Source organism: Lineus longissimus, chromosome 6, assembly GCF_910592395.1.
Source record: "Lineus longissimus chromosome 6, tnLinLong1.2, whole genome shotgun sequence".
In the NCBI taxonomy this organism is placed as follows: Eukaryota; Metazoa; Nemertea; class Pilidiophora; order Heteronemertea; family Lineidae; genus Lineus; species Lineus longissimus.
This window is the reverse complement of record NC_088313.1, coordinates 15,551,493-15,571,842: the sequence shown is the minus strand read 5'-3', so window position 1 is coordinate 15,571,842 and position 20,350 is coordinate 15,551,493. Positions and strand designations below refer to the sequence as shown.

General features: G+C 40.5%; 1 protein-coding gene across 2 annotated transcripts; it reads left to right on the top strand.

The window, feature by feature from the left end:
* Window positions 1–391: 391 nt before the first annotated feature.
* On the top strand, window positions 392–19,651 carry LOC135489159 (homeobox protein Nkx-6.2-like). 2 transcript variants are annotated; one of them, XM_064774371.1, is made up of 4 exons: window positions 392–1,253; window positions 2,411–2,446; window positions 9,283–9,458; window positions 17,190–19,651. In XM_064774371.1, the coding sequence occupies exons 1-4, from the start codon at window positions 797–799 to the stop codon at window positions 17,370–17,372; spliced, it is 852 nt and encodes a 283-aa protein (XP_064630441.1). In that variant the 5' UTR covers window positions 392–796; the 3' UTR covers window positions 17,373–19,651. The 2 variants fall into 2 exon arrangements, with proteins under 2 accessions (XP_064630441.1, XP_064630442.1); XM_064774372.1 differs by lacking the exon at window positions 2,411–2,446.
* Window positions 19,652–20,350: the final 699 nt, after the last annotated feature.

Genomic DNA, 20,350 nt, shown 5'->3' with positions numbered 1-20,350 from the left:
AGCAAAGTGGAATACTTGCGTAGAGCATCCGCTTTGTATCGGCTAATAAAGAAACCACATCATTACCGTCTGTCTAGAGCCCGGAACGTGGCTCAGTGTCATCTCGAGAGCGCTCATCCAATCGAAAGCCTCTTTACATCTCATTAAGGCCAACCCCCGCTGACCGGCCAATCAAACGGCAGATTCGTTCAACAGGTCGAGTAAGCCTCGTTCCAAGCTGTCGCCGTATCAATTGCGGGATGAAATGTGTGGGAAGGTGTGTGCGGGTTCTACAAAGGCGACCTGAGGTTGTAGGTCGCGAGGTAGCGGCATTCGAATGTGATCAATCTGTGTTGACTGATGATTGATGACTCTTCGTCAATCATGCGAACATGTCGACTAACAACTAACTTCAAATGAGCAGGACCGCCAGACCGGCTATGCATTTGATACTCAGTGAGCGAGGGGGACAGGTCAGTTCACAATATCAGGTCGGCACAATATCAGGACTTACACCTTTTTACCAGGACACATTTCTCAAGAGGCGGTCCCTTTGATGTGGGTATCGTTTACCCTGATGTAACCTGGTCAAACACATCGATAATCTATTATGAGATTTGAAGCGATTTTGATAAATCGAAATCTTTGAATTCACCGATTTTTAATACTGGGGAGATTATCTCGAGATAATTATACTTCCTTATACGGCACATCTTCGTTAAATATCGCGAAGTTTAACTCACGTGGAAGGCCTTCCTAAATAACCAAAGTGTTGTCGAAAGGGAATTTGAGCCCGACGGGGACGGAGGGCCTACAGATGTTGGACTACTGTGGAGTTTCGGAGGGGTCTACGGCAGGGTATCAAAACCCTAGCCCTACGGCCATGGCCTCCCTTCTCAATCACGTTAATATGAACATGGACAATTCTCGGCAAAGTGCATTCGTGTTGAGTAGCCCTCCTTTGGCCGCCCTCCACAACATGACGGAGATGAAAGTTCCGGCAACGACGGCCATGCTCACTCAGACTTCTCCATACACCCAGGCGTCGATCAAACAGACTCTTAGCTCTCCCTCCACCCCACATGGGATCCAAGACATCTTGAGTAGAGGTTCTCAACTTATGCAGTTACAGCAGCTAGGAGCTTTACAAAGGGTAAACGCGGGGATGTATTTCAACCCACAGGCTCGGTTTTCTAAACCCTTGGCGGAGTTGCCTGGACGGACACCCATATATTGGCCCGGGATTATGCAGAGTCCAGCATGGCGGCCTCCAGGTAAATATTATTTTCCATCTTCATTCTGCATGCCATTACAATCATAAATAGATACATTCCTCAGTGTATCGTGTTTAACTCCATCCATGTTCAAACATAGCTTTCAGTCGTGACAGTACGGCAAGCTATGAGAAGGATAAAAATCGTTATTTCGATATTCTTTCATTATATGAATGTTCATATTTTTGGTTAGGATGATTGATTTTGACAGTCTAATTATGATTTTGATAAATATCAGTATTCAAGATTATGATCGCGGTCCAGTGCTTTAATAATTTACAAACTCAAGCAGTGGCACCGTTGTTCATTCATTTAATAATTGTATTCGAACCCTCCCGATATTTATTTGTATTCTAACACCTCGCACGTAGACTTGTTCAACAGTCTGACAGAATGGTATTTTCAGTACTTCTTATACCTCAGAATAAAACTCTAACTCATGTACATGTATATATCACTTTCTTTGCAAAAGAATACATGAGTGTTGCACAGTTAACTACACCAGACGGACAAAGCTTTATTTAAGAAGTTTTTTGAAAGTATTTTGTAAATGAGTAATATCGTGAGTGATTGTGTATTGTCAAGCAGTATTCGAACATTTAACATGATTTCGATTTTTAGTCTGTTCAACTTCAACGTGTTGGGATGGAACACTATTAACTGACCTGAGGATTTTCCACAGAGTAAACTTAGAAATACGGTCATGCATTTGCTCTATAAGTTTACAATTGGGCCATTTATTTTCAAATTATTAGGTCAAGACGTATGACTTCTGTCCTTGAGGGAATTACTAATAAAAACAATGTCACAAGACTTATTATGCTTTCACAAGGCAGAATAAAAGCTCTGTGTACTGACCAATCAAAACTTTAAAAAAATCACACTCCTTTTCAACCAGCATTTCAGATTTTAAGATTTTTCAAATGCCAAATAGCAATGGACGATAATTTGGTTTATATTTCATGAACGTTCACAAATTAAGTGAGATTAACCAACATTTAATGCAATTTTTCAGTTTTGAAAAATAGCGTATTAGATAAAATAAATTCGACTGTAACAGGGACCATGTACTACATTCATTTGATATTACCACGTATGTACGATATTCAGTATGCATTCTTAACACTTTTTCATTCATTTCTTTCATGAACTCTCAGGCAACAGATCACTAGAAGACTATGGACTTAGCCAATGTATGTACATTTTAAAACACTGTTTAATGTCGATTTCAGAATAACTTGGCATGTCCATACACACTGAATGTGCAGAATGGCACATAGTATTTTGTTTGTATTCAATACATGTATGACGAATGCCAAGTAAATTTGACATCTACATGTATTTCTACATGCACGCACTACCTGCACTTTTCGAAGCGTTTAAATTTTTTGCATCACACATACATTCACCATGTCTATACGAACGATTTCTGAGAAGAGTGGCAAGGCGAAGCATCCTATAAATCTCGATATCCTGTTGGTCATCAAATTTGCATGACTTGGTATCTGAACTGGATCGGCATTGCGGCCAATAAATTAATTCACATCCATTCAAATTTCTACATGTTATCGCTACCGATCTTTCGCATCAACTGGTGTTATGTCTGCGGTTTCCGTGGTAGTGCCCAACTATAATTCCTCAGCCTCTAGGCCATGCCCATCCCTGCTGTGCTCACTAGACCTTTACAGAATATCACACGTATATCTTTCATCTATGACTGTAACACAAAGCAACCAAGATACCGTGAACATTATCCATCTTGTCCGAAATCATCATGCGTCAACATCATCAAAAAGTCACGAAAAATGAAAGCAATGGCCTTTGGGTATGCTGAGGGGAGATCTACCCTTTGTCATAACATAATAAGGAAGCGTTGGCGCAGTCTTGTCATTCTGCCGTGTTTCCCTGCATCGTTGCCGAAACTCTTCCGCAACAAAAGCGCCGTTATTAAAAACACATTCTTTGTATAATTCGCTTGTGTTTCGAGGCCGCTTGATCTTCTGTGTGGTCACGGACAATATGGCCGGGTGATAGAAGATGGTGTAGCTTTGATGGCCGGACAATTGCTCAGGTCTATAGCCCTCGGCCCTTCGCACCATATCACGGCGCGCATTAGTCCGCATCCCATAACAGGACCAGCGGGATGTTGACCGCAATGCCGCAGCCTCCTTATCTTCACTGGTATTCTAAACGACTCCACTCAAAACATGGGTCATATGTTCCGAACAATTATGCCTTTGAGAAAGCTTTTCCCTCTTATTCATCCAGCCATGTTGCCCATTGTCTCAAAATGGACGAAAATGCACTTTAGATCACCTTCATGCACTAGAATCTTCAAACCTCAGTAAATTCATTTTTGTTTCGATAATCATAAAAAGATGCTGTAAGCTCACAATATGTGGCACATTATGATAAAGCTAACTAAGGTGCTGAAAACACATATCAAATACTTAATAGCCAAAATTACAAAATTAGTCTGTTATTGAAGCTTCAGGTTTATAAGCCGAAATTAAGCATATCGACATAACAATTGTATACTTTTCAAGATAAAGGGTTAGCATGATATATCCTCTATAAAAATTGAATCAACATAATCTTATTCAGATTTATCTCATTGTATCGAAATATACATGACTTATCAGCGCGAAAACATGAGTTTAATTCGCTCATTTTCGACTTAAACATGTAAACTTCGCGGCCTATCTTTAGTGGTCAACTTAACCAAAAATTGGATAACAATCGCCGGTTATCCTGAGTGTGATTTCATGCCATTTATCAATCCGCGGCGATATACACAATATTATAACAGTTGACACTGTGGCTACAATGCGTTTATGATAGGGTAGTACTTCACATTTGGTGCAAGGTTCGCACCTGGTGTCTTTGACTTAGACCGCCTTGTCAACGAGGCTTGTCAAGGATCTGTGATATTAAAAGCAAAGTACACATTTGGAGTTGGAACTTTGACAACTGCTTCAATTTTATATTTCACAGCCACGAGTTTCATGTGCCGGTCATTACTAGCACCTGCGTGTGGGTGGACGGGCTCGGCCGAAGTCGGTCCGCCAAAACCTTGGCCAACTACCGGAAGAGTAATCTTAAGCATCGTATACAAAGAAAAACATCGTAAAATTAGAATCAGCAACCAAAACTCCCCCTTCGGAAATCTTTTACGACCACAAGGCTTAAGGATTTGTGTATGTTGTTTAATAAATCTAGACAGTGCTAAGAGTGATCTTTATTGAGTTCGAATTTAACAGAAATGATATTTGACAAGTTGATAACTTACATAATTACATGTACATGTATCTAAAAAAATATAACAACTTTTGGGAGAAGTATTGGACCCCCCCCCCCCCTAATTTCAGACGTTTCACTTGTTATCTGCAATTAACAATGTCTCTTATACGGCCCCTTAATTTTGCATATACGTGAAGTTTCTGAGCTATATCCTAATTTAAATGAATACAATTTTATTTTATTTGTTTATTTACAAGTACAAATTTGCACCTTTTTGTCGACTGCAACAGTATCAACGAACGATAAGCTTTGTTTTCCAAATAGTTTATCAATTATTTGCTGATATACAGTTCGACTGACGAGTCATTAATTAGGGATCGACCACATGTAAATAAATCTGATTGAATCCTTCCTCGATACCGATGATCGATCTCTAAATATTTATCATAAGTACCATTACATTGATGCGATCGCCTTGGCTTTATTGGCATAGCAATGATGATTCATCAATCATTTGGAAATTGGTAGCCAACCTGGAGTAAAAAAATTACAACTGACGCAATCACTGATCAATCTGGTCCTGCAGAAGGTCAAGGAAAAACCCGTGCTATGATTTGATATCCACAGGTATTTACGCAGTATCTCCATGACGCGCATCTTTTACCGAGGCTCGCCATGAAGAGAAAAAAACCAAACTCATCAGGCAGTTCGTCAAAATTAGAGATGTCAAAACTCATGCTACGGGACTGGTTTTATAAACATGTGCAAATTGACATGCTGATATTCACTTCATTCTAGATCTGAATCCAAGGCTTTTCACAAAGCTCCTGTCCTGAATACTGACCCCGCAGAAATGTCATGCATTTTGAGACGTTTTTGGTTGATTTCTCCGAGTTAAGACAGAAGGCTGATCTATCTCTGTTGAATATCTCCTTGGCCATCGTTTAATCAAAACACGGCATCTTCTGCTTAAAAAGTCATGAACTTTCTCTGCAGGCCCCCTTCAATTTCTTGCTGCTGCAGCAGGACCAAACATAAAAATGGACAAAATCACAAGTAGCAAATGCTAAACAACCCCCCCCCCCCTTCGTACGTAGCATAGCCGCCTAAATTGAAAGCCAAGAAAGATACAATTCTTATTCAATAAGCAAGAGTGCGGATTACCGGCGACCAAAACAAATTGTGAGTAACCGAAGCTCTTTATTATGGCTACGGATGATTACTAATGATTGGAATAACAGTAAATATTCCCCTGTTTCCCGCCTTAGTGACTCACAGGACAGCCTCTCATCATTCTGCTGAATCAGGCAAGAGAGATGAAATTTGTGGTTCATACTCGCCCCGTCTCGGATGTGGGGAATTTGGTTGCGAACACTGTTTTCTTGTTCACGAAAGTGCACAGGTGCTTGTCCGCCCTACATGTACAGCGGGCGGATCGAAGCCTAATTTAATGGGCTCATGGATGAGCTTCGTGTTTAAAACATAACTTTCTATCAATATTTTAATGTTGTTGATAGAATATTTGATTTCTTTAAAAACTATAGTTTGCAATTAAGGATAGGTTTTGGAAGGTAGACCGGTATATGTATATACATGTTTTGCCATGTCGCTAAGCCTGTTTGAAGAAGCCCGTGGTTCTTCCAAGAAGAAACAAGACATTGATGTTATGCGTCTAATAGCATGAGTTGCGTTCATCCCGCCCAGCCACCGCATCAGTATGCTCAGCCTGTCACCAGTTTTATGTCTCCATCGATTGGTTACATGGCGTGAAAAGGCTGTCTTTAACACTCCATGCGGTAATGTTCACTAATACCCCAATAGACCATCCTGAAATCACGCAAAGCACGGGCCATGCATACACACCCGAACATGGAACAGCACTGTGAGACACTTATCATGATTTTATGCGCAAAAGACTTGTGTTGTTGGAAGTATCTGATTATACATTGTATATTCAAGTAGGTACTCGATGTCGTGGAGTGCGCCGATCTGTGACACAATGGATAATTTTTTTCTGTTGATATAAAGACATTATGTCAAAAATTATAAAGATTAGTGTCTGTCTTGATAGTTTCAGTCCGAGGAATATTTTCCTTCAAGAATATCCGTCAAGGGTTCGTTCTTCAAATCAAAAGCAAAACCCATTGAATGATGGTACATGTGTACATGTACTCGGAACGGTCTGGCCCTTTATCCCTGATGTCAACGCCCAGCCCGTGAGAAAGCGACACTCAATACCAGAATCCCATCCACCAGCCAAACGAGAGAGATAAGTCTGTCAATTTGTAACCAATTTGTTTCAGCGGATATGACGTGTTGGCGAACAATGGCGGGGATTTAGGGCGTTTGGTCTAATGATGATCCGCGGCCTTATCGGCGTATTAGGAGCATCCGAGTTTAGCCACGACATAATGACACTTAGTGGCCAGTTACACACAGATAATGCGCAGTATGATTAATATCGGTGACAAAGAAATTGGCCTGATGATGCTAATTGAGTAAGGCGATGAAATCGATAGAGGATCATTAAATGACGCGCGAAACGAAATTACCCATTTGTTCTTAGAGAAAAAAAACGAAATTTTGCGGAATAAAAACCTGCGTTAACATAAATCCCACAACAAGCTGCTGTATACTTTCACCAAGACATATAAGTTACTGACACGAATTCCCCTCTTCATTAACTGGAGGTATGCACATTACCACAATTACAGGTGGAAGACATCTTGAAATGAGAATAGCATTATTAATGATATTCATAATGATAACCAGGTTAAGATAGATGTATCCACTGTAACCTATACATACGAATGGCGAGGTGACCGAGTTAGCAGAAAGGTCATGATCAAAAGAACATTCAATACTTTCACTGATATTGGCGAGAATAATTCAAAATACCTCTCACATCTGCAGCACCCATGGCCCAAGACATTATGTGATACGTTCATGAATTTCATATGATTTCATTTTCAAAAGCACTTACTTTCATAGAATTTTATTCGGACTCCAGACTGTAGCCATTACTGGCTCATTTGAACAATAGTCTTTGTTTGATATTCCTGCCATTGGTGCAGCAACAAAATCCTGATGCCGATCATTTCGGTCAACCACTACCGGACACCAGCATGATGGAATTTTGCTATTTATACATCTATTCGACCACGGACCTAAATTTGAATCCCTGATTCGACAACCCGAACGTGACGGATTGAAAATGTCAATGAACATCACAAGTTCGCATCTACTATTAATTCCCCAACTTGATTTTTGATCTGAATTTTATGAACCATGTTTCATGTTCAGTCTATAGTTCGCATATATTTAGTAACTGATCTGTTCTTAATATATCAGTCACAGCAATTAAAAACTATACCAGGTGAAACTATCACAATATTTTCCGCCCCAAAATGAGTCTAATTAAGGCACGTGCGCACATTATTGTCTACTGGGCGTGTTGCTAATTGCTAATAATAATTATTCCAAGACGATTTGGGAATGAGTTAAGTAGTATAATATTGTAGAAGTTTGCCATGCCTTTATCATTAAAACGGCGGGAAACCTAGAAAATCGGTCGGAATGTCACAAGGGCTTTTTGTAAGTCGAACGATGGCTGATCAAAGACGATATGTCGACTTGAAAAAAACTCATCACATTTTTACTGACTATCGCTGCAGCAAGACTGCAACGGCGTCTGGGCGATGTTTTATTGAATTATTCGGCACCAGTTGTAACATTTCTTACGTTATATATCAAAGGTATATAAGCATAGACATTGATATTTGTTATTTCACTCCATTTTGGTACAAGATCAGCACCTAATTATTGACTTGAAATCGCTTTTGGCGCCAATTATTAGCGTCTTCTCTTTTAATGAGTACTAAATTGCTCATGTTTGACCTAGCGGTTGGAGCCGTCTGGCCACACTTTTTTCTCTCAAACCATGGACAATGAGCCTCGATCTAAAGATGTGCAACTTGCCAAATTTGAGCTCTGAAAATGGTGTCGGTTTATGTAAAATGGCAGTTGTAATTTTCGCTCTTTTTAAGTTCGCGTTTGACGGTGCAAACGTGTGCCACAACTCTATGTCGAATGCAATCATTTCAACGAAAGAGTCTATAGTAGGGTTAATACGGTTATAAGCTGAAAGAATGTATCTCTTCTCAGACTTTTGTTTGGGTTGACTTTCTCCGCAACTATAAGGCTGATATCGTATGCGGAGTCACACGCTTTCCATGGAGTTATTTCCTCAGTGTTGGCTCGCCTTTTGTCCGGTTTGCTTGATCCTGTTCCGTGCCGACCTAGGGGTGATTGTGCCTTTGTTGGCGGTAAAGAGATACATTTCCAATGATGGTCACACAGGGAAATGCCGGTAGCAGAGCAGGGGATGTTGTGCTGTAGATCTGAGTGTTGATGTCGGGACAGGCGTACATTTGATACATTTACGTATGGTGCAAGTGCCAGGGATAGCGCGTCTATAGTCCACACGAGAAAAGGCACTCTGCTTTCTATCACACTGTTTTTTTATGCGCAGTGCCAACCACCAACAACTCATTGAGTAGTTGATTACCATTGAAATATAAAGAAAAATAAGATAATTTACTTGTTTTTGTTCCTTGCAAGCAAAATAAAGACAATAATAAATTAGTGCAGTTTTGAAAATACATGTACTCGTAAATGTCAATGCATCCCTGAACTGTAAATGATAAGTTAATTTCAAATACTAAAGTGGCCACCAAGTACTCTTGTTCCTTTCATCACTTATAACTTTTTCCTTTTTTGTATTTTCCAGTATCACAAGGACAAATGGGACTAGATAAAGATGGCAAACGAAAACATACACGACCAACGTTCTCAGGACAGCAGATATTCGCTTTAGAAAAGACATTCGAACAAACAAAATATTTAGCGGGGCCTGAAAGGGCGAGATTAGCTTATGCACTGGGCATGTCAGAAAGTCAAGTCAAGGTAGGTTACTGCGCATGACTGTGACGTCATGAAGAAACATATACATGTATGTGTTCTAGATCAGATCATCATCAGCAGTTTTATTCATTTTTGCTGTCATAATTAAGTTTGTAGGGACATGCTGAAAATCATTGAGAACGTTTTATAATGTTGATGGACTATCATGCTGAAAGTGCCGGGTGCGGAGAAAAGAATCCTCAAAACAGAAGGGCAGCGAGGAGTGCTACTGCAGTACATTTGTCATGATTAATGACCGAGTGTATGTCAGAACACGAAATGCTACCGCTACTTTAATATTTTTCATTGCTTGTTGATGTAGCACAAAGCATGGCATTTCTGGGTGGCATCTGCTTACCGCTTGATGATATTTTGAAACAAAATTCGCTCGTATTTCACTGCAAATGACACAAGTCAAGGAGTTCTTGTTAAGTGATGGAGAGTACAATTTGTTATAAGTTATTGGACAGGAAAAAAACGTGTCATTTGTGTACTCATTGCTTGCTTGGGCAGGTGGTGACCAGATGGTTATAAAATGTTGGACAGATTTGCTTTCGAAGTGCTGTTTTCCTCTGTTGATTCTTGAGAAGAGGTAATTATCCACCACCACATGCAGCGGCCTAGTGATAGGCTCCTGCGCTCTGGCCGCGGCGACCATCCTACGCGATAGAGCCTGGCGTCCAAAAACCAACCTCAGGACCGAATTCTGGTGACCAAAACGTTTCAATGACATGTGCAAGTGAAAGCCTATTGGTGATCTTTGAACCCTTTCTACCAATATAAATGCCATGAAATGTCCGTTCAACATGGACGCACGCAGAAACGGATGTGACCTCTACAGGTTTTGATTACGATCGTTTAAAAATTGTTTTTAAGAAATGTCATGTTCAACACATGTTGCTCTATTTGATTCACTTGGCACATGTTCTAAACACATGGGACATGGCAAATTGATGTCATTATCTCTTTTTTTTCTGCTCAACCAAATAACTGAAACCTGTCACATAATCTCAGTTTCACGCCTGCAAACCGTTTTCATCGGTCGGGTAGCGGTTGCTTTGAGTAAAACCGTAATTAGTGATTGATTGATTGATTCGTTTACTCCATCTAAAACAGATGATTACAAGATCTGCAGGACTGCTATCATTTGACAAAAAGTCACACATTTATTATTCAGACTGGGCCGTTGATTTTCAAAACAAACTTGTAATTGCCATTAAATCTTTGACTAAGGCGCTAAAAATCACAACGCAACTTCTACCCCGTCGCACCTGGCGGCTTCTTCTGATCTCGCATATAATCCACTTAAAGTATTCCCCTATTACATAACAGTGTTAGTCTTGTCCATTGTTGATGACACACCGAGTCATGCCTATCTCAAATTAATTGGTTTTGCCCGATAGAAAATCTTACAAGTTGAATAGAACAATATACTGACGAAGAAGGTCCACCTCTCCTTTGACAAAAGCACGCGTCTTCTTTTGACTCGACCGAATTGAAATTCAACGCAGTTCGCTTGAATTTCTGTGGTTGTTTCGCAGCTGCGGTGGCGTTTTGCGTAAAATTAGATTTGTTAGTGTCCATGGTGGCATTGCTTTTCATTACCAATTCATTAATCCGAAGGCTTTGATTATAACTTTAGAAAAGTGAGCGCAGAATTGGAAGAAAGCAGAACCTCAAATGAACCGATCGTGGATCGCACACGCGTCCGGTTGAGGTAGTCACGTGATCATGACTATCTATAAAGGCGATGACAAAGAAGGATTACTCCCCCGGATTCTGAACTTCACGGACGGTGTGCACGTGTATAAAACTACACCAATACAGTGATGTCATTTCAACCTGCTTGGAAAACAGCGAGTCGTGTTTGCTGCAGTTGTATCGAGAGTTCGAAACGAACGAAAATCTGAAGCAGAAACCAAGTGAAACCAACCTACTTCATCGGCAGTACGGGTTAATGAAACAACTCTCCGAATGATCATTGCTTAAGTGCAACAAATGTAGATTGATGTGTTTATTCGGCCATTCCTGGCAGGAATCTATTGGTTCACCTCACCGCATACCCGTATCCCAACAATTTGATTAGACCCCATACGGCCGCCACTAAACGTCGTTCTTATAATCTCCAGGCGACACAAAACAAATTTCATGTTCAGGCAAACGCTCGTCAAATTCTTCGACTATGCTAATCACTCGGTGCAAGTTCCAGTCCGGTTTTGGTATGTTGCTATAAGTATCAAAGTTGGCGAAAAGCATTCATCTAACGCCTTGCCAACATTGATTTTGGGGTTTCCTCCGAACTCCTGACAAAAGCCATTGGTATGAATTGGTATCACGGAAGGTTTGAAAACTACTCTGCCAGGACAACCCACATTCACTCAGTCTGGCCTAACTGTCGTTCATCTTATCCTTACCGTTATAGGAATGAGGAAAATAATGAGGCAAATGCGTCAGATTGATGCCGTATTCTGGTCAGCTCTTGAGCTCCCTTGATTATCATTAGGTCAAATCTTCCGCGATAGACATGACATTATTCTAAATCGTGCGATCGCTTGCTGGCTTGATCCGTGGTTGAAGAAGTAACCAATAGCTGCAGTGTTCCCTGATCTACGGCTCGACTATTGGGGAATTGAGCTGTCATGTTGGTCACTAGAGCCGGCCACTGAGGGCTGCAGCTATTGAATTAGCCGAGTGTAGCCCAATATGCACTTATTGCAGCGAGGCCAATGTGTGACCCAAAGAGCACTTTATCTTGGTGTCCATACTGAGGCCGTTGGGTCACCGAACTGCCACTGACTACATGTAAGTCAAAGATAGTGTCGTGGACACAGAGGCCCGATTCCCATCTACAGGAGGAACGACGACCAGCGCAAACAGAAGGCTGTGACCCCCCTCGTGCGTTGTACCCTCATCAATCAATCAATGAATATTGGAGTTGGTTGGAGTCGTCCCTTCTACGGAAATTACCTCAGCCTCTCGTATACCCACCACTCTGTCCCAGCTGGCCTCGTGCCCTGATCACATAATCGATGACCAACCCTCGAATCAATGAAGAGGAAAGATCATTGCTTAGCTGATATTGTGACAAATAGACATTCGATAACCAATATATTTCAATCGCTTCAAATAATCTTTTGGATGAGCACTTCCATAGCCTAATGATTAATTATTAGAACTGTCTCACGCGTCCATCAATTACATGGGAGATGGCTTAACTTGGTAGCGGTGACGACGTTTAGCGTGTCAAACGAGAGGCAGAAATGATATTGGGAAATTACGCCAATCTGGTATAATATGGTGATAATCGCGGTTGATATCCATATGCTTAAATGAGATATCAGATTTTTGTGATTGGCGAGTATGAGCAAGCAATGTTAGTGTCAATGTATTACATGCATTGAGACAATATCAGTGCATATCGTTCCCATTAGTATATAATTACGCCGCTGCTGTTGGATTCTCTATTGGTAAAAAGTTGGGACGGGATAATTTGATGTTCCAAACAGAGAAATCAGATATTTTTAATATTCCGGTGAATCGTGGCGTGAAGGTTCGGGTTGGATACCGATAAATAGTGTTATGAATAAATAAATTGTTTTTGTTCAACCTGAAGCACCAAGATTGCTAACTCCGGTAGCTCAAAATTAAAGTGACCTTCGGTGGCAGATTTTCTCTCTGTTGCAAAGCTGCCATTTTGTTCACACGACAAAGCTCTGCCACTGAGCGTTACAAATGCTACTTGTCTGCACAGGGTAGACAATAGTTCTACCAGTACATTTAGAAGCATATCATGTTGTATTCGGAGTTAGCAGAGTTACTGTTTTGATGTGTAGCCACCGCCCGTTTACACCATGCCTGTCAAATGAAAGAACAGCCGTATTCAGGTGTTCTTAGCACATTGCAACATCTGTTAACACTTTTCACAGGTGTTGCAAAAAGTCATCAATTTGTAACCAATTTGTCAAAATATCTCTTAACCAAGTTTATTGCTTGTGAAACAGGATACCATTATACCTGAATCGCGTGTGTCTGAACTCCCAAGTCATCATTACAAAGCCTACATGTAGTCTTACTCAAATTGAATTGCAGAATAAAGATATCTCAAACTGTATATTGGATGGTTTGAGCGCGACTGTGCGTCACCGGGAGCTTCCGGGAGCCATTTTGAAAATGAGTACGGTTGACCTAAAAACACTCTACACTATGCTCACGTGTCATTCATGTGCATCAGAATTAAACTTCGGATTAGTTAAGGCAAAGGTCATCACAGTCATCACGTGGCTGTGTACGCTGATCTTCTGTTGCATCATTCTTCAGCAGAACCAGACTTCTGGAGATCATTTCATGAAATCAACAGCAAACAAGATTATTCAAAGGGCATCCATGCCCGAAACAACTAACGCGAAAATAATTTCGAAACAGCCAATAGGCAGTAAATATCTCCTTATTGCCCCGAGAGAGGAAATACATATATTCTCGGGCCCATTAGGCGATGGAGTAAATAAAAAGATGAAGCGAAGGCCGAGGAAATAAACGACTCATCCCATCTTAGAAACGCATCGAGTTATTAGAAGTCGTCCCTCAAAGCTTTCTGTAAACAATGAAGCTCTCCAAGGGGGACATCTTTCACAAATTAGTGACACAGAAGATACATTGTTACAACGCTTGCGCGAAGTACGATTTCTCTACAGACCAATTTCGGTCTATTTGACTTTGTGTTTCCATAGTAACCATATCAGTTTCCTATTCGTGTTTTCTTATACTCCATTTTTCTCATGAAACGCCGTTCATTTCTTTCAAATCAGTTGTTTCTTCCATTCGCGTCTGCGCGTTCGCTCTTTTATTCTGAATCAGCCTCTGATTCTACACATCGATGCGTATTTTCATCTCGTCTGTTCGTCCCCTAGGTGTCGTTAAATTTCGCTACGACTTGTTTGCACTGCCGTTAAGTGAACTTTACGACATTGAACGCTGTACAGTGCATTCCGAGCTCGTAAATAATGCTACATGCCTGAACAGCATTGGGTTCTACAGGGTGTTAAATAATAGTCCGGTGATGAAAAAGGCCAATAAAATTTTAATCGACAGTCATTTTCAATGGTTGGCATGGAAAATAGAATCGACCATAAAATGCAGCCACGTCAACTACAAGACAAGTTATCTCTGAAAAAGGAATCCAATTGGACCCATTGCTACATGGCAACTCAAATCAAAGCCACATCAACTCCTTCTGATTATGATACCAATGTCTCTGATCAACAGTTATCGTATAAAATCGATTTACGTCACAGCAAAGCTGAAAATGATCCAAAAACATAACATTTGCATTTTTCAGCGTATTTTTCGATGACCATCTGGTATTATGCTGTTGCGACCCTATAGAAGGTCCGCAGCAGCACCGTTCACTGCGGGATCATTACCCGGCAATCATTTAACGGCTGGCATTAGGTCTTGTTTGCAATCCTTCTTGTCTTCTCTAATACCTGTATTAATGGACAATAGCCCCAAATGCTCTCAAGGATCGCTTCGATATCCCAAAGACAATCCCGCGGTAATTTGTAGCAATTTTCTCATGGCGCCCGGACCAGATAGCTCAAATCCCAAATAATCCGTTTTTATTATGTCTGACACTATTGGCAAGATAATATTTGATTGATACAAACGATTTACATTTTCTGTTTTACTTATTCGTTTTCAGTCGCTCTAATCGCGCGGCAATCTTTTGTTCAAATGCGAACTAATGAGATAGAATTGGTGGCTAGCTCTGCTTGTCAAAGCGCGCGCTAATGTCCCGAATGAACGTTGATCTCCCGTGATCTCGCTCCATTGCCCACAATCGAAAAACAAATGATCTAAATTAAATTTGCAAATATAATTTATGAAAAGTAATTACGGTTGTTAATCTTCGGGATGCGCATCATAATGCGCGAGTCCTAACGTTGAGATGCATAATACAATAAGTATTGCTGAAAGTAAGACCTGTCTTGATCATTCTTGAATCAAGATACCAAAAAGAAAATGTCAGAGGTGATCGACCAACATCTTGTTTGAAAATCATTACCAGTTGCATCACTAGCAGCTCAAAAACAGGTTTAGTCGCTAACGCCCGCGTTATCTCCATCAGTTCAAACAGTTACATGCAAGTCCATGTTAAAGTCAACGGAGTGACCTTTTTGTCTGCTCCTCCATTTTCTCAGAGCTGGAATGATTCTGAAATGTAAACGGATCCTGAAAAACATACTGACAGATGCATGAGTTAAAGCAACCCAGCTTACGTGAGAGGTCGTTTTGCCGCCGGGTGATTGCCGAAACTGAGCAAGCAGGTTCTTATGTACATGTATATGTACATGTATAGTCGAGGGCTTTTACGTCTTTTACGACTAGTTCTTGTAGAAAAAGAAGTCGGTGGCAGCCTGTTTGCTATTTTTGAACAGCTGAAAGGGATGGTCCCATCCCGCTTGGCTCAACGCCCAGGGATCATTGTCAGCCATTGGAGTTTAATGTAGCATGAATGAGTGAGCGTAGCCGATCAAATCGGGCTTTACCGCTGCAAAATGAAATTAAACTGAAATCTCCGCGAATTGTGTTTGGGGCTCTGATGACGGATGGTAGATCAGGGAATCCCGCCCCAAATGAACAGGAATAGGCAATCGTGAAATAGGTGCCATGTGGGCAAATTTTACGGTGGGGGTAATCGAAACATAGCGGGAAAAGATTGGACGATGCTTGGTCTATTTTTGTGGACGGTATTCGAGAGTCAGGCGGAGCTTCGTGAGATGGAAACAGTTGTAGAGCTTTCAGCACAATTCATGATAGAGCATTCGCAATCCCCGATGAATAGTATTTGGTACACTCTTCAAAATAAATGGTCTGAGGCTTTTGAAAAACCTTGTGTTATTCGGGCAAGACAATATTAACATGTTTTCAGCGAAATAAAACCCATTTGAGGTGATTCAGAATATCAAGAAAATCCGAAAAAATCTACCAGCGTATACTTTTTATTCTTAAAAAAACATAGAACTTTTCATTTTTGCAAAATATATATATGACGAAGTGTCTTAGTTCAAGAACCACGGACGTTTTGGCAAAGACGCATCCCCTGTTCACCATGTAATCTCAGGCGTCACACCAAGCATCAGTGACTTTTCCAGCTGATGACTTAATTTCTACACTTGTGACGCGGCTGGTCGTTAATCTGGTGACCAGACATGTCAAAAACACAACTAGCGGAAACATTGCCAATGAAAATCTGCAAGAAACCACGGCGATGGGAGTTTTAAGTTTACCAAATTTAGATTTTGCGTAAAAGCCATAATGATTCAGGCGCTGATTCTTGGCTTGCCCCGAGGCAAATGTCTGACCGTTAAATTGGATTTTACGCAGGGGACAGCGACTAACCTTGTTTGGGCAACCTTCTAGCTGATTGAACATGTTGCATATCATCAGTGTCTGTGGAATTGGTGATAGATCGCCTCGAGGGGTTGGTTCGTGATGTGGAGCCAAGAGAGTTTCGCGATTATTTATAAAGTGTACCCGTAATATACCCATTGGTTTACCATTTGATATAACTGGAGTTTTTCTGTCAGCATGTGTTCATACATTGTATGTTTCAGAGATCAATATATGTATATCAATAAATATACTAGTCAAATATAAAGAAATCAAGAATTTTTGCCTCCCAGATTCAATGTTTTCCAAGACAACCGCTTATCATTTTACCCTCTATCGCTTCAGGTCTGGTTCCAAAACAGAAGAACAAAATGGCGGAAACGACACGCAGCTGAAATGGCCACGGCCAAAAAGAAACAACAGGAACGTGCAGACGAGATGGACGATATTTCGGGTGATGAGGATGACTCTGAAAATAGTCGAGGACTAAACACATCGAGTTTATCATTATCACCAGCAAACTGTTGAATAGATGCGTAGAATATTTATTGAAAATAGTACTTGACGAATTCAGATCGAGACTGAATATATGCAGTGCGCCATATTTGGTCAATTCAACAACATTGCGACATCAATCTTCCGAAACGACAATGCACGTAGACTGATATTGTCGAATGGAATATGAAATCTCCCAAAAACATTCGAGTGTAAACCATGACAGATGCCAAAGGACTTTCTAAGAGACCGCCAAAACTTGCCAAATATGAACCTCATGACTTTCATTCAGTCTTCAAATAATTTATCTATTATTTGAACGAAAATATATTGGCATTCTGGCGGATAAATTGTGTAAATGGAATGAGGTTTTTTCTGTCGATTGTCAACTGCTGTACCTTGGATGCAATATAATGTAAACTATAAACTCTGGTCTCTCGAACCATGTGTGTTCATAATCTCTATAATCGTTTTTGAAAGTATCACCGGAAGCACAGATGTGTGTCCGTGCCGGAAGTGATTGCAAAGTTCTTATATTTTAGTTAAGATCTTAATGAAAATATTCAGTTTCGTTTTCATATACATGTAAGTTCGTCAGAAGGTTTTTGTTAGATACTTAGTCAAGAATAAGATCTTAACAGAGATCTTAAATAAGGATCTTACAAAAATCTTGTAACGGGTGTACATGCACATACGTACATGATTACCTGCACATGTACACGAAACTACTCGCTTACGAAACCGAATAAAATCTTGACTACATATGATAATCTTATAAATAATCTTAAGGACTTTCGACCCGGGCTTGCTTGCAGAACTCGATAAGCTCTTTTACTACTTAAGGATCTTTCGAAGATGGACTCTCCGATGATTAGACATAACGACATTCATATTCGTCTGAACCTCTCAGAATGCATTTGCGTTTCCGTTATTGCTGTAAACTTTCCTGCTTTGTTTATTTTTCTTCAACAATGATATGTAAACCCTTACATTTTCGCGCCTATTCGCGAACATTTCTGAAGAGAAAAAAAATTTCACGATTTTATTTTGGTGGACGACAAAATTTATTTCCTGAATTTGAATTTTATTTTTTTTAAATTCGCGATTTTTATTTTCGCGAGTTGAGATTATCCGTAAAATCAGCGAAAAATGAAATGCTCGCGAAAATTCGGCTGTTTACAATGTTTGTGTGAGTAAAATCTGTTACTTCATATTTCACAGGTGATTGCCTGGGCAATGGTGAGGGCTATGCTGTAGCATCACTGGTAATAAGTCACAATTTATTTCATAAGTGATGAGTTTTACAGTAATTCTTGATCAGAACAACATTGATTTGTTCAACTGCACTGAACTGTTATATACCAATTGTAAATAGTCCTAAAGGCATCTGTATGTGTAAATATTATATTATAAAGATGTTATTTTCTGTGGTCTGCGAACCTAGGTGTCTGGGTGATATAAAAGACGAATCTTCCCCTGATAACCGGGCAACATGTCACAACATGTGCTTCCTTGACAGATGCACTGGGGGAAACACAGCAAACCTTTTATCATCGTCCCAAATGTTTTGAAAAGCAGATCAAGGAGCAGAATATGGTTTCTTCCAATTGCAACAAATCTTTCGTAGGAGCATGTATCCTCCCAACTCATCTCAGCCCAATGATCTTCACAGCATAGCGATTAATCGTTCTTGGTAAACGGGCAACACGTACGATATCGTCCTGCTATAAAAAAGACTTTAAAGCACACAGAAGAGGGAGCATAACCCCTTCGTCCAGCCAAGGTAGTATGTGTACCGGCCGCCTGTCCCCCGCTGAGACAGAATCTCTGCCTGAAACGAAAGTTTGGGGAAGCGTTGGTCTAAGGCTTGAGGAGGGCGTGATCAGCACTCGGAGTGCATCTCTCTCTGGTGTATCACCTAGCCCTTACCAAATCAAAGGTGTGACTCCAAACCAGAATCGACTTTAGGTCTTACGTGATTTTTTTCTGAATCAGATGGGAATTTGGTGAATTAGCTGATAATCGATTCAGGGGGAAAGCCAGATGTGTCCCCTGAATGGACAATGCAACGACTCTACTTCACGCTGGTTGAGTCGCAGTCACAAAACTCCCTCGGTCGTGCAGTGTTTAACCAGTAGAAAGATATGATGGGTCTATTTGCTGAACAGTTCGTTGCTTTCAGCTTCTAGGAAAATATATCGTTAAAGGAATTTGATATTGTATTACCCGGTAGCTCAGTTCCCAAGTAAACTCAGACACATTCTGTTCATTTTGTCAATGTCCATTAGTTCAACAATTTCAAATAAAACCAATTCTTGCCAACATGTGTGTTATCTTATTCAGCTTTCCTTCACATCGGTCATCGACGAACTTGATGGCATCGTAATACTTAAGAATAGTCCGAAGTGCTTCATATAACGGCGATGCTTGCCACCAAAGACTCGCCCTCAGTCTCGGAATCAGAATATCGTGAATTCAATCCCCATACGGGCCACGGTGCTCAATAGAGAGGTTGGCAGCTATATTTCTTATTGATATTTTGATGTTTTGGACATGTGAGTTGGGTTTAGTTTCAGGACTGTGGACAATTTCAGGGGGCCATGCACTGCCGCTGACATAATGATTGTGATGACACTGATCCAGTCTTTCCGCAGTTTTGTCATCCATCTTTTCCAAAACCTGCTTGGGTAAAAACGACATTTTGAGATAGTTTTATACTTAGATGTTGACATCCCATGTCAGAGTCAGGAACTTCACATTCGTTAATCGCAACCAGCGATAAAAACAAAACATTCCGTAAGTGCCAACAAAAACGGTCTCATAAAAAACTTCGCATCCCGGTTAAGCCGCCCAACAATCCAGCTATTTTCCATTAACTCCAGACGCAGTAAATTTTATGATGCAATCTCGAAATATAACAGCATATTATGAAGTTGTAAAAACTTTGAGCTATTTTCAATCTCAGCAGTTCACACGTGACCTTTGAGGTCTTCCGGTGACCAAACTTTCAC